At 38.1% G+C, this 15,829-nt stretch overlaps 1 protein-coding gene across 2 annotated transcripts in view; it reads right to left on the bottom strand.

Annotated features, from left to right (window-relative positions):
* PHF21B (PHD finger protein 21B) overlaps nucleotides 1-15,829 on the bottom strand; it is a 172,650-nt gene that overhangs the window by 43,369 nt on the left and 113,452 nt on the right. For both annotated transcript variants that reach the window (XM_087969487.1, XM_087969488.1), the window contains exon 3: nucleotides 716-808. In XM_087969487.1, the coding sequence (XP_087825613.1) occupies nucleotides 716-808 (93 nt within the window). The remainder of the gene's footprint in view (nucleotides 1-715; nucleotides 809-15,829) is intronic.

Raw genomic sequence — 15,829 nt, forward strand, 5'->3', positions numbered from 1 at the left:
CTTGGCTGCACAGAAGATAGACAGACACAAGAGACTGTGGGAAGAGACAGTCACAGTTCACAAACCAGCTTGTTCACATAACTACAGTTTAGTATTCCATGCAGTAAACTCCTTTAGAGTTCTAACTTCTTCAGCACTCATCCCTCCTGCTCACTCTAACCTTGCATTGTAATTTTTAATTACAATCAACCAATGGGACAGAAGTTGCCTCAGAAGTTGTGGGAGCTTCACTGCTGGAACCTTTCAAGAAGAGACTGGACCGGCATCTGTCAGAAATGATGTAGGGTCTCCTGCTTGGTTGGGGGGTTGGACTAGATGACCTACAAGGCCCCTTCTAACTCTATTAATCCGTTAAATCTGTTAAATGCAATAACCATTATCCTGTAGCTATTTTCACATCAAGGAAGAAGACTAATCTCAAAAATATTCACCCCCAGACAGTGCTTCAACAGCTTGGCTAGTCCAGTAATAGAGAGGGGGGAAGTTTTCCAGAGTGTTAATATAGAATGTATTGGATCATAATGACATTTATAAAAAAAGGAAGGGAAGAGAAAAAAAAAACTTCCTTGAAAGAGATTAATATTAGAGCTGATCATAGTTTCTTTTTTAAAATGTAGTATTTATAACTAACAATCAGGTACTCTTTGATTACAGCTTATCTTTAAACTGTATCTTTTTTGAAAGCCAATAAAATCAAAGTAATTAACGCTCCTACCTGAGGTAGCACTGCTGGTCTTTGTCCTGCCAACCTCTGCAAGGAACTGACCTGAGGAACTTTAATCGGCACTGAAGTAATGGTTCCCAAAGCCTGCCAGGAAAATTAAAAGAAAAAACAAAAGCATTTATTATACAATTCATCCGACTTCATTGGTTCAGGGCTCAAGACTTTGCCTAACCCAGAGAGAAACATAAAACCCAGGCCGTGATAAGACAAGTTGTCACCTATAAAAGCCCAACCAAAAAGACACTTTCTTTCTGGGACCAATCAGATAAGCAACCAATGTTTAAAAACTAAAATCAGAGTGAAGAAATATCTCCAAAAAACACAATTTGCTTCTCAATTGCCTTTCCTTCCTTGTCCCACTTTTCCTTCCCTGAAAAACCCAAATCCCAGTTCATTTCAGCAGCTAAATGAGTTCTGGAGAACAAAAAAACACTGAAGGAAAACCAAAAGCGCAGAGAATTTTTAAAAAATAAAAAAGAGGAAAAGAACAACTCAGCCAAACAGTTTCTTTGTGTAGCTAAATTCATTTCTCTAGGTACCAGAGGACCAGGGAAGCTAGTTATATGATGTTTTTCAATGAAGTTATCATTAGTTCTGTCACCTACATGCTCAGAAAATGCTACCAATTTATTTCCCTGAAGAAGTCTGCTATTACTTCTCAGGAGAATGGAGACAAATTATGGTATTCTTCACTCATGAAATTTTTAGTGCTAAACAATATGTACTTAAAGTTTACCAACCTCTTAATATTAAAACTTGGCTGTTTAATATTTAACATGGGAAGGTATTTAAAAAACATAGGGTAGATCATGTCTGATGTTTATTTCTATTATTTTCTGTATGCATATCTAATATGCAACTTCCATCTGAATTTTGCTGATGAGCTGTTCAGCAGATTCTGCACACAACTATCTTGGAATTTAATGTGTTGATTTTTTTTAAATGTTTATTTTATTTATCAGTCCGCTGAGGATGGAGAAAAAAAGCAGGTGAGTAATAATCAGAAGATAACATAATAATGTGAAAAAACCCAATATATATTGTTTATTTATTTATTGTACCATCCAGCCAAACGTTTTTAATACTATTGATTTCAGCTGGAATGAGTTAAGCATATGCAGATGATATATCAACGTAACTCATAAGGGCAAAAACTGGTTATTTATGATGTAGCTCTGACCATTACTAAAATGAGAAAACACTCTTCACACCCCACTCACCATGGGAGTTGCTACTATTTCAGGTGGAGGTGAGAAAGATAGTGCTCTATTTAACGTAGAGAAATTTAATGTAGAGAAAAGTAAGATTTTACACTTAGGCAAGAAAAACCAAATGTACAAATACAGATTAGGTGATACCTGGCTCAAAAGCAGTAACTGTGAGAGGGATCTTGGAGTCCTAATGGAAAATTATTTCTTTCTCTCACTCCTACTCACTCACTCACTTGTTTGTTTATTTGTTTATTTATTTATAAAATGTATTGGCTGCCCATCTTACCATAAGGTAACTCTGGGAGGCTTACCGTCAAAATATATGTATGCATAGAATAGAATAGAATTCTTTATTGGCCAAGTGTGACTGGACATACGAGGAATTTGTCTTGGTACAAATAAAATACAATACATAAAATACATTAAAATACAAATAAATGAAAAGCAAGAATTAAAAACAAAGACACCACCACCCCGTTTTTGGGGCCTTCTGGGCCCCAGGGAAGCCTCCTGGGGGGGCGTTTTTGCTCCCAGAAGGCTTCCCTTGGGCTCAGGAAGGAAAAAAACTGAGCATAGAGGGGGCTCGCAGCACCCCCCCTGCACTCCATTTTGGGACCTTCTGGGCCTCCCGGGGAGCCTCCTGGGGGTGTTTTTGCTCCCTGGATGCTTTCCTTGGGCACAGAAAGGCAAAAAAGTGAAGGGGCAGTGGGGCTGCAGCTCCCCCTCCTTTTTTTTGCCTTCCTGGGCCTCAGGGAAGCCTCCTGGGCGAAGCAGTAAGTAAGGGAGGGGAATCCTGGCACAGCTGATCATAGGAACAGCTGATCGTCAGGAGAGGGGGGGGAAAAGAAATACCTTAAGGAGTGACTGGTCAGGAAAGAACACAATCAGTGAAGTCGGGCATGTGAGCAATGTTGCACATGCGCAATAAGGACTGACTGGGAGGGGAGGGGAGGGGCCAGCCAGGGACACGATTTGCCGCTTCTCCGAACTGCGCAGAATCATAACAACCTGTCTTATAGAACCGGTCCGAACCGGTAGAATCCCACCCTTGCATGCATGGAGGCGTGCACAGCTGTAACAGCCATCCTACATTTTCAAATCTCAATGAGAAGGCTAGTTCTATTTTTCATCCTCACACTCAGGAGAAGTTTTGACATGGGTGGCTGGGGAATTCTGGGAGTTAAAAGTTTACGCATCTTAGAGTTGCCAAGTTTGATCGAAATGGTAGGTAATAAACTGTAGATGAACCTGCAGAGTGAAAGTGTTAAAAGAGTTTAAAATTGCTATGTACAACTGATTGTGCAAATAAAGAGGTATGGTGTTTAGCTTGGAAATGCTTTGGGAACTAGAATTGTATCTTGAAGCCCTGATTACTGCTTCCAGCTCTGTCTTGGTTAGGAACACAAAACTAACTTCCACATTTTGTTACTGATGCATTATGCACAGGGCTAATCTTGAGTGTATTCAAGTGCCTCAAGTAGTACAGGTTTTGGATACAGGAATTCCGTTTGCCTTATCCAGGTGAAGGCACTGTGTGTAACCAGTTCAAAATGTTACTTTTCTATGCAATGGACAATGAGAACTAGCTCTGCTATTAAAATTTACCATCAGCCATGGTTTCTGCCTTATCAAACTAAATTCAGCCTAACATCTTGCTAGAATCAAGATAACCCCTTCCAATTTTCCCATTCCTTGCAACATTGTGATTATTTCTGGAAAGCTTCACACAGAACTTTGGCTACAGTTAATTATCCCAATAAAAACTCTCAATGTATTTGGCTTAATATCTAAATAGAGAGCAAACAGCAAGTTTCTAGCTTACATATTAGCAAGAATTTAAGTAGCTTTATGTCATATCTGCTCAGTTGGAAGTTGACAAAGACAGAAGATAGAGCACTGAAGGACGCAGGAGCTTAAACCATCAAAGCTGTGGTAAAACTCAATTTCTTTGTGAATTCCCAGCTCAGAGGCTAAGCAGAATGGGCTAGTATCCGTTCTTTTCTCTTTTTTTGTATTTTGATGAGAACAGGTTCATAAATAAACTGGGAGTAAAACTCATTCACGATACAGGTAGTCCTCGACTTACAACAATAATTGAGCCGGTCATATCCATCATCTGCACCTGAGTGTTTTTAGTCGGACACAGAAGTAAACACCGCTTTCTGACCAAAAAAATGTCATAAATCATGCTCAGATGACCACAGGACACTGTAAACGATCATAAATGCTAGCCAATTGCTGAGCACCCAAGATGCAAGCATATGGTCATGGGGGAGGGGTGGAGATGTAAATCAGACCTTCAAATCCAGGTCTGAAGTATCTTTTTTGGGGGTAAACTATGTAACTCTGACCTCTTGCTAAGCGGCCGGTCGTAAGTCAAGGATTAACTGCATTTCTGCAAGCACCTGTCCAAGCTTTCACCCAGTAGTGGCATGCTGCCGGTTCGCACTGGTTCTAGTGATCCGATAGCGTTGGTCGGCGGTTGGCCCCGCCCACCTGCACCCTCCCTTTCCTGTCCTATATTTCCTTTGTTTGTAGTTTAGCTGATAGGCGCGGCAGAGTGGATTGCTGAGCCTCAGCTGTTTTACTCACCAGCGCTGTCAGTAAGATAGGTTTTCATGCTTAAAATTGCCCATTTTGAAATGCTCCGCACGCGCCCCCAGAACCAGTAGTAAAATATTTTGAATTCCACCACTGCTTTCACCCACCCTGACTTGAATCATCCCCATCATCATCATCTTTTAATGACCCCATAATCCCAGGGTGGAGCCTGGGCAACTGAATGGAGACGAGTGTTTATTGGCCAGATACCCTTCCTGTCGCCAATGAGGAGTTATATTCAGCAGATATAATCTCAATGTGCCAGAGAGAAATATCTGCCTATTGTGGTTCGCCGGCAGCAGGTGCAGACGGCTGAGGAGAGCGAGGACTCAGATGAGGGGCCAGGACCATTAGAGAATGTACTGCTGCCTTCAGAGATTGTGGGGGCTGGCAGCAGCGATGAGGAGGTTCCCAAGGAGCCTGTGCCAAGTGCGTGTGTGCACAGGATTGATCACAGGAAAGAGCAGCTGCAGAAGCATGGGCGACTCGGGAGTAAGGCTACAAGGTAATGGCCCCTCCTTCAAGAAGATAAAAGCCAGCTGTGAATCAGACGTTCTTTGCAGGAAGCAAAGACTCGTGGACATTTCAGTATCTTAGTTGGTATTGGAAGACTCTTGTGTTGTAAAATATTTCTAGGTAACCTTATCTGTTATTCTTGGCAGCCTCGCACAGTTTTGGCGAGGCTCGTGCTTATCAAAGTTAATTAGTTTGCAGCAGACTTTTAACCGGGGATTAATAAGAATCATTAAACGGTTTCTGTACCCTTTGGTTTGTGTTTGTTTTATTGGGAAGGGGTTTGGGTCAGAACATTGGATTGAACTCACAGCCTCCTGATTGTGAGGCAAGAGCTCCAAGCTCTAGGCCACTGCACCACTCACCCACCCTGACTTGAATGGTGCAGATTATTTCCCCATACAACTGCATGGGCCTTCTTTTCCTGATTTCCTGTTCTGACTTTGCTTTCTATTTCTGGGAATAAGACATCTTTTCCTTTTGTTAAGAGAGTAAACCCGGTGCTTGTTCCTGTGAACCTTTAATTAACAATCGAAAAAGACATTTTCCGGCAATGCCTGACCTTTAAGTGCTTTGCATAAATGTATGGATACCAGCAGAAACAATAATTTTAAAAGGTTATTTTATAATGGCAGAATAGTTTATAGTAGCACTTTTGTCAAGATAAATTAGTTTCTTATTACTACATTTATGATGCTAAGCTTTTTTAATAAAAAAGGGACTGTAAGAGTCAAAAGATAACCTCAAATCTCTTGTATGGCTGCAGACTCCATGCAGTGTCCTCCTGAAGCCCCTATAATACTAGTGTTTGTTCTGTACTTCAGAGGAAAATGCTGTATGATTATGTCACTCTTCCATTTGTATGCTCACCACAGCCTGAGATGAGAGTTCGTATAAAGCAATATTCAAGAAAAACCCAGAATTGACACCAAAACTATTTTATAAAATAACGATGACAATCAGAAGTGAAAAAGAACAGAACTCATCCAAAACTGGCAATATCACTTATTCAACAGACTGATAACATAATAAGGATATTCAATCATGAAAATTTTAACAGACTGAAGCTCTCCAGTAGCAAATGTCAGTTAATTGAAGAAGGTCTGTCCATTTTAAAGAGAAATTATTTGGGGAATACTGTAGTAGTACCATGCATATACTATGAGCCTTTCAACAAAATAATACTTAACCAAGATAAACAGAGATAGTTATCGGTTAAATATACATTATTGCTACAACCTGATATATGAAAGGCAGGTTCCCAGAGCAAGACGAAATTATCTTAAGACTTCCAAATAGTTCAATCAAAATTTGAGAAATCAGCATCAAATACCAAATTTACAATAGGAAAAAATTACCCACTCCATCTCTAAATAAATAAGATTTGATGCATTTCCATCTGATTCAAAGTTAAGCAAAACCTAGCTAAAGAACCTTCAGGCAACTGAATAATGTTACATAAGACAGGACTTGCCTGTTTTACTTCTAAAATTTTACTTGGACCATTAATTCCTAATTTAGTAAAGTTACACAAAATGTATTTGCAACACTTTCCTCTGAGTTGGCTTATTAAACATTTTTTTATCTGTAGTATTTTTAAACGACCTTTTTTTTCATTAAAAGTTTGCTGCTACATTACACCAGCCACCCACCTCTCCTCATATAAAAGCCAGTTCTGTTTTCTGTTGCATATAAGACGCTAAAGCTATTTTAAAGAATTTTTTCCCCCTGTTCCACACTCATTATTGGCAACTGAATAGATTTTTAATGTAGTAGAAAGAGGAGAACAGATTGCTATGGCAACCGCAAAGATGAAAATTCTTAACTTGAATGGACATTCAGAAAAGTAATTGCAGGGTGCTGTGTGTGTGAGTGCATTTATTTACAAAGGATGTTGCAAGGCAACCTTGAATTTGCTCTTAAAAACTTAAGGAATATGAACTCAAAGCTTTCTTCTCAATAAACATTGTACCCACTATTTTTATACATGGTGGAAAAGCTGAGAAGAGAGAAAAGAAAACCATCTTTTATGTGGAAACCCACATTTCCAGTACACATCTTTGCAGAACTTTCAATGAATATTAAGTTTTACTTTCAAACACCTTTGAGGTAAGCTTAGTCAATTGTGGATTTTATTTCATTTGCTTGTCTTAAAGGAGGTGTTACTAGATCCTATTCTGAAAACAAATACAATAGACACATTCTTAAAAACAAGTTAAGTGGGTTTAAAATAATTTGCCAGATCTACCAGTGATGACTGAACTTCTATTTAAAAAGAAACAAACAAACAAAAAGAAACAATGTGCTATTTAAATCTCTTCAGGCACAATATAAATTTTCAGTGTTGTTCATGAAGTAAACTCAACCACCAGGATTGGTAGTTGCCAAATTAAAACCTTGATCCAAAGCTTTTCATGAAAGACGACTGAAATATTACTTACAGCGCTAGAATCATTAATCAAAAGCAGCCTTTAGATTAAAATATTTATATAGAAATAGCAGCTATTGCTTAATTTTGGCAGGGATCCCCAGAAACTGTGTTTATTTATTTTCTTGGCTCAATCTGAATATTTGTAAAGCAAAACTATTAACTACCTTTCTAGTGTTCCCCAACCCTTATGTCCTTCCACAAGGCTCTAAAAACTATGTTCCTTCCTAGATCACGTGTTTTCATTCCTTCAAATGTGGCTATTGTTATTGTTCCTCTGTTATTCTCATATTTCAAAGTTGTGTTACATAAGATGCCCAGGTTATATTATGCACTGAGCAGTCAGCAAACAAATGAACAAATGAATAAATGAGATGGTCCTCACAGGAGACAGAATTTTCTCCCATTCACGACTGTTTTATATACATTAAAAGCCATGCTTACCTCATCTAGCTTCACACAAACACATGAAATTTTCTCCTCTCATCTGCAGAATTATGACTTCTATGAGCATCCTGATAGATGTGTAACTAAACACCAAGTTTTTTTTTATCTAGAAACCCTAGTACAAAAAAAAAGTATGGCACAGTGCCTAGAATAGCAGACTGAAAGCAAACCTGAATGTTTTAATGGAATACATTTAATTTATTCGATTTATGCACTGCCCAGTTCTAAAATAACTGTGTACATATATTGCATGCAGTAGAAAATAAGCAGGAATAAAATGTTTATGCTATATATGCCAAACGAATTAACGTTAAGGAAAATGAAATTGTATATTTTATTTCAGACATTTCTAGCACAGTGTACTACCTGGAGATGAGGATCATGCTAGGAGATATTTTCGGGGATAAAAATATAGACATTGGGAGAAAAATAGGAAGCCTTCATAAAGCAAACCATATAAAGGTTCTTGAGAATGGTCTCCATGCTCTCAGTGAATATGGTTTTATCCAAGTGTTTAGACTGGAATGAAGGGAGGGGAGGGAAAAGAAAGGAAGGAAGGAAGGAAGGAAGGAAGGAAGGAAGGAAGGAAGGAAGGAAGGAAGGAAGGAAGGAGGGAGGGAGGGAGGGAGGGAGGGAAGGAAGGAAGGAAGGAAGGGAGGGAGGGAGGGAGGGAGGGAGGGAGGGAGGGAGGGAGGGAGGGAGGAAGGGGGGAGGAGAGGAGAGGAAAGGAAGCAATCAGACAACACACCATTATCTTGTGGACGGAACTACAGGCCCAATATTCCAGGTCCATCTACACATACCTAGTCAGAAAAGTAACTCAGAACCTTCTACATCTTTTCCTCCCATTCTTTTAAGAGAGAAGCTGCTTCCACACTCCAAACTAATACAATGAACAAACCTCTTTCTAATCCAGACTTTCTCAGCCAGGTATCTTGCTGAACCTAGGGTTGCTTGCACCAGAAGTCACCCAGATTTCTGCAAGAGATCATGACTGAAAAATAAACTAACTGACATTACTTTCTAATTTTCCATGCTGTGCGGTGCTAACTGCAGACATAATTTTGACTCAGGGATTCAACGAAACCTGAACATTATTTCAAGGGTCTCTCTAGGATAGAAAGGCTGAGAAATGCTGCAAACAACCAAATTATCTTTACCAGATAAGGAGTCTAAGTATTCAGGCTTGGGGCTGGAGCAACAGGGATGGGCAAAGTATATAGAGTGAGAATAAATTCAAAATAGGTTGTTTTGATCTGCCCAATGTACTTTCAAGGTTGCTGTGACCTTTTGGAAAGGTTTCAAGGCCAAAGCACCTGTTTCAATTCAGCTGTGATGTTACCAAAGCAAACTCTTGCCCTGACGTAAGTTTCCCTTAGCAACAGTAATCTGGAACAAAGCTGGCTGAGGAACTCTGGGAGTTGAAGTCCACAAGCCTTAAAGTTGCCAAAGTTGGAAACCCCTGATGTGGAGGGTTTGTGGTCAGTCTCTATCTCCCCTGGAAGAACTTGACTCTGCCTCCTTCTTAGCAACTCTTAATAATAATAATAATAATAATAATAATAATAATAATAATAATAATAATAATAATAATAATAATAATAATAATAATAATAATAATAATAATAATAATAATAATAAGTGAAATGCTGGCTTGATGTAGTAGGGTGAGATTGACAAATGCTTACTATTACTTGAATACAGGGATTTATGATACAGAACCAACAACGGAGTAGGGCTACCTATTAAGCAGATTAAATTCCTTAACTTTGCCAACTACTTTCATTTGTTCGTTCTTATGGAATGAATTGTGTGATCTTCATCTTCAACAACCGTATTTCCATTCCATTATATTAAATCTCTCCCTCCGCTTGAAGAGTTTTGCTCTTGGCATATTAAAAACGTGGATGTTTGAAACAAACTAAACAGCGCAACATATTGACACTGGCCAGGCTGAAGTATTCTGAATTTCCCATACATATCAGTAACTTTTTTTGCACAAACCAATTGACACAACTATGCTTAAAGAAAAGATAACTAAAACTTCAGCACTGTTCAAAGGGAGCATTTCATTTCTGAAGCATTTTCTGAGAAAACTCACCTATTTGTTTCGAGGATTGTCTGTGCATTTCTAGAAGTGAGCAGCTATGTAGGAACCACAAGTATATATATTTCTTTCAATTAGAAAACAGTTTATTATGCACTGTTGAAATAGCTTCTCATCCGGAATGTGCATCAGGAATTCCTAGATAACCAGGCCTTATAAACTGACACTCATTTTGGAATATCACAAAGAAAGTGTAACCCTTTCTTAATTTCTTACTTGCTATTTTTAAATTGATAGGAAATCCAAGAATTCACATCTGGGAGTGAAAAGATGAAAGCTTTGGGCCTTTCTTCCCCTTTTGCCATTTCTGAATCCAATATTTCAAAGAGTGAAACTGTGAGAAAGGATAACATAAGGAATTAAAACATGGGAGACAGGTGAACATTTCACCTGAAGTTTTTCATCCTATTCTCATTTCATTTGATAGGAATTTTTTTTTTAAAAAAAGAAATCTCATCAAATTGGGGGGAAATGAGGGGTTCATGAACTGATTTTTTTTTAAAGGCATCTTTAATTATCATCTCCTCCTCTGAACTGTGTGGTCTCTCTAGTTTCTCCATTTCAAGTGACCCTTATAGAAGATTTCACCAATTATCAATCTGGCACTATATCATTCCTTATAATAAATACTTTATTCCTAGGAATCCAAAGGATCTGCGATTGCAGAGATCCAGCCAAGATTCTGAAAGATTTGTGAAAGATCCCAATTCCAATTCTTGATCTCCTAGCCAATACACACAACTTTTGATCTGCAAATGGTTTCAGATCACAAGCTGAACATAGTTTCTATTTCAAAAGTATGCTGCATTCCAGGAATAGCCTACATTAAAAAGTCGCCAATGGGTAACCACAATTTTATCAAGATTAAGGACTTACATTATTCTTTTGGCCTATACCACCTTGGCTCCAGAGTTTGAGACTCATAAATACAGCACTTAAGCTAATAATATTTTCAACTTAAATTAGAAGGACAGGGTGAATTCCAGGGCATGGAACCATTCTCGAAAATATATCTGAGCCTTGTACCAAACAGAGCTGTTAGAAAAAATCATATTTAGAGTTCAATATTTTTGCACATGGTTGACATTAACTTGAAACCATTCTTTAAGACTAAATAGCCCCAATCAAAATGATAAAGATCTTTAACGTCTTCCTTTTATATCCTTTTACTTTCTTCTTTATTATTTATGATTTTATGTACAGAAAAATATTTGGAGGATGCTGTGGAAGAGGTGTAATCCCTCTTTCAACTCAACTTTATTTGCAGAAGTGCTGTTTTCTATCATTCAGAAACATATTTCCCGATAAGACTCCTTCTTTAAAAGTACAATTTAGAATAATTTTTTACTTTTCTGAACAGTTGATCCACCAATGGAACAGCTTGCCTTCAGAAGTTGTGGGTCCCCCCTCCCCCATTCCTGGAGGCTCTCAAGAGACTGGACAGCCACTTGTCAGAAATGGTACTATAGTCTCCTGCTTGAGCAGGAGGTTGGACTAGATGACCTACAAGGTCCCTTCCAACTCCATTATTCTGTAATGTTGTAACAATTGGGCTTTTCTTCTGAGCACAGAGATACACGGAGTCCTCGATCATAACTGAATCGAAGATTTATGCTGCTAAGTGAGAAATTTGTTAAGTGAGTTTTGCCCCCATTTTACGGCTTTTCTTTCCATATCTGTCAACTGAATCACTGCAGAGGTTAAATTAGTAACCCAGTTGTTAAGTGAATCTGGCTTCCTCATGGACTTTGCTTGTCAGAAGGCTGCAAAAGGGGATTACATGCCTTTGGGACTCAGCAACAGTGATAAATATGAGCCAGTTGCCAAGCATCCAAATGTAAATCACGTGGCCATGGGCATGCCGCAATGATCGTAAGTTTGAAAACGGGTCATAAGTCATTTTTTTTCAGTGCCATTGTAACTTCGAACAGTCACTAAATTAACTGTTGTAAGTTGAGGACTACCTGTATGAAGCACTTCAGACTTAAGTTCTCAATCGTTTGCAGATTTCTGGCAGTAGGCTTACAATATTAGGTTTGAAATTTTATTACACGGTTACAATTTTTCCTTAAAATTTTTGCTGGAAGGCAAAATGAAAGTTTAGCTTTTTCATTTAGTTAACAACCAAATGGATGCTAATACAAAGCAACAACTCCTTATATACTCTCTGTATATATATACACACACACACACACACAAAAACATACTGAGAGAGGGGGAGGGAGAGAAAGAGATGTAGATGTACAGATAAGCCCGGTTCCCTTAGCATAAATATAAACAAAACTTAGAATTTAAGCAGGCACAGTAGTTTTGCACTGTAAATAGTAATTTAAGCAGAAAAAAGACTTCCTTTTAAAAAAAGAAAACGGTGGTATGGGATAAAATGGGAACAAAAAGAAAATATATTTTAAAAAAACAAGCAAAATGGGGGGAAATCCAAATTTCGTTACTCCAGAATGAAACATGAAATATTATTATAGTTTGCCACTATGGAACCTGCAATGAAGGCCTAGCCAAGAGCCATTCACAGCCAACAAACCCTCATGGATTCCTGAAGTATAACACTTGAAGAAGCCAGTGGACCTGTTTTGAGGACACAAGACTTCCTTTTTTTTTTACCAGTTCTACACAAGGTTGATCTTGAAGGTGACTCAGCAGAAGTCACACCTGATCCAGAATGCAGCAGCTTGAATAGTGATGGATATTTTATGATATGCCTATGAAACCCCACTGCTTCAAGAGCTGTATTGTTTCAGAAATGGGTTGTTTTCAAACCAACTTCTCCCAATTTCCCACCTGATGAGATCAGGTAGAAGAGGCTTATTCTGAATCTGTTCACTCAATGCTATCATCTTGGCCTTGGAAGCACGGTTTCCAATCACTTCTACTCTTCTTTGGAACAGCTTTTCCCAGGGATCACTGTGGTGCCAAAACTGTGGAGCCATTAAAACTTGGCTTTTTCAGCAGTTTGTAGTGGCAGAAATTTTGCAACCTTTCTCTCTTGTAATCTGGGGCATAATATAGTGTTTAATATAGTATTAAGATACTGATCACTAGGATTAAACAATAGGTTGAATATGTTTTTTTCATTTTGCATTTTTAAACCTTATTTACAAAAATAAGTATGTGTAAAGCACTATGATAAGCTAGTATAAATTGGAGTGAGAAAGTCAACGTGATGCAGTGGTTAAGACACCAGGCGAGAAACCAGGAGACTGTGAGTTCTACTCCACCTTAGGCACAAACCCAGTCATTCCCTCTTAGATCTAGATTCTAGAAAAGTAGCAATGACAAACGACTTCCAAGCTTTTGCCAAGAAAACTGCAGCGGCTGATCCAGGCAGTCTCCAGGAATCAAAACTTAGTTGAAGGCACAAAAAAAAAAAAGAGAAAGAAAATGGAGTGGCACATAAGGGCAACAACTAACTCAATTAATTTCATACACTTACATTTATTTATTTCTGGGCCTGACAATAAAAGGGTTAAGTCAGTCTTCATGAAAGAAACTGGATTTGAGAAGGAACAGATAACAAGTTTAGGAAAAAAAATTCAATCACATGAATTTCTGCAAAAGGGGTACAATTTCAGTTTCTTTCAACACACAAGAAGGGCTGGGAGCTTTGATACACTTCATTCTTTACAGAGAAATTGTGGAGACACATTCTCTCTCACACACACACAATTCCTAAACTCCAGGATATGTTTCAGCTTTATGGCAATGAAAACTTTATCTTCCTGCAATTCTGAAGAGAGGTATGGAATTCCTTTCTCAATGTACAAAGCGTTGCATGTTTGTAGCTGGAAGGAAAGTAAATTCAGGTTTTGACTTAACTCCTGGATTTTGGAAGCAAAGAAGTTGGTCAAATTCAAACAATACTTCTTTTGGAGAGAAGGCTTCTGACTATCTCCAGTTTTTAATGGACATCAAGACTAATAAAAAATAGGTGGATTTCTCCGAAGGGGAAGCAGTGATCATTAGAAGTACAGAATTATAGATAATTAATGTTATTGTTATTATTATTATTATTGTTGTTGTTGTTGTTGTTGTATTTATCTATAGCATTATAATAGTATTATAATGCTAGTGTTATAGTGGTATTACAGTATTAATAATTTATTCTCCAAAACACCAGAAGGCAGGACAAGAAGCAGTGGGTGGAAACTAATCAAAGAAACAACCAACCTAAAATGAAGGAGATATTTCCTGACAGAATAATTGATCAGTGGAACAACTTGCCTTCAGAAGTTGTGCGTGCTCCAACAACACTTGAGATTTTTAAGAGGAGATTGAGCAATCTGAAATGTTTGAGCAGGGGTTGGACTAGAAGACCTACAAGGTCTCTTCCAATTCTGTTTTATTGTTATTACAGCTTCTAACAGAATTCAACTGTTAGTTCTTTGGTTCCACAAAATCTAGTAAATGCTGGGAGATTTTTACAATAGCAGAAAAATCTATGTAGATAAAAGAAAAAGAAAGCCAGTTTTCACAGTACTCTAGGAATATATTTCTGCAAAGTAAGTCTGAACATATTACTCAGACATTCCCTGCAGCCAATGGAAGCGGGTTTGTTGCAGAATGCCAGGAGACAACCCTAATCTTTTGTTCCATTTAACAAAACTACTACAAAATCACGATAAGATAGTGCAAATGACTTCATACTGACTTCAGTATATCATCATCAATGCAGTTGCTTCTTGCTCTCTGTGCATATTTTGACATCTGTGGCCCCTCAAATATTTTAGCATTTATACGGAGCAGAATTCATGTTTTCTATCCTGCAAATGTATTTCTCAGGTAGAGCAAGGAGGATGCACAATTGTATAACTGACAGATGAGCATGTTTTAGTTCAGCAGGATGTAAACCCAACACATGAATTTTGCAACATTACCGGTAAATCAAAAAGAAGAAATCTAGATAACAGGCTTTGGACATTTGATGAGCCAAAACTCTGCCTAATCGAAGAACAACATGAACAGAGATTGCCACAAAACCTTAGAGTTAGCCTTATGTCTAATTTAGTCAAATTTCCCAAATAATTTTTAACAGGCAATTCTGGAAATCTTAAGAGAATATAAGAACTCGTAAGAACTTATGTCTCTTTCTGCATTCTAAATGAACAAGCAATTAAAAGGAAAGACAGAACATAGAAAACAGGGCATGGATTCTACCTGTCTGTCTATCTCCCCAAACATAACCAGGCATGCACATGAAAAACTTTTATATTTGAAATAATAGAAAATACTTGTAGGGTTTTAGATTTTGGCAGTGGTTTGCTCTCCATGCATGTTTCAATTTAGCTTCTGAATGTTTCGTTACCAAACATTACACAAAACGTTCAGAAACTAAACTGAAACACGCTTGAAGAGCAAAACCACTGCCAGAAACTTTTATGTATTACTGTAATTGTCTGCCATGGGTTCTATTTCATTTTGCATAATACTGACATGTTGCATACTTTAGGGAAGAAGGAGATGAACCTACAAGAAACCCTAATCACAAGAAACTCTAATCACCAAACATCTCATCCGATGGTGGAACTTTATCAAAGCTTATTTTTGTCCCTTGAAACTTGGCCTAAATATTTCAATGGCTAAAGACAGTTTTGGCTTGTCTACCTGTCAAGCCTTTGGTCCCCAAATCACACTGCAGATTCTTCAGTGATTCTGGATCACCTCCAGTTCCAACTGAATTAAACATTATCAGGAGACTTCAGTCATCACCTTGACCGCTCCAGCTGCCCCTAAGTAAAAATGGATCAATGCTTTCAAATGTGTCCTTGCATTCAATCAAGCTCTAA

This window comes from Notechis scutatus, chromosome 6 (assembly GCF_049901735.1).
Source record: "Notechis scutatus isolate UNSWTSFEM ecotype Mainland chromosome 6, rNotScu1.2, whole genome shotgun sequence".
Classification (NCBI taxonomy): Eukaryota; Metazoa; Chordata; class Lepidosauria; order Squamata; family Elapidae; genus Notechis; species Notechis scutatus.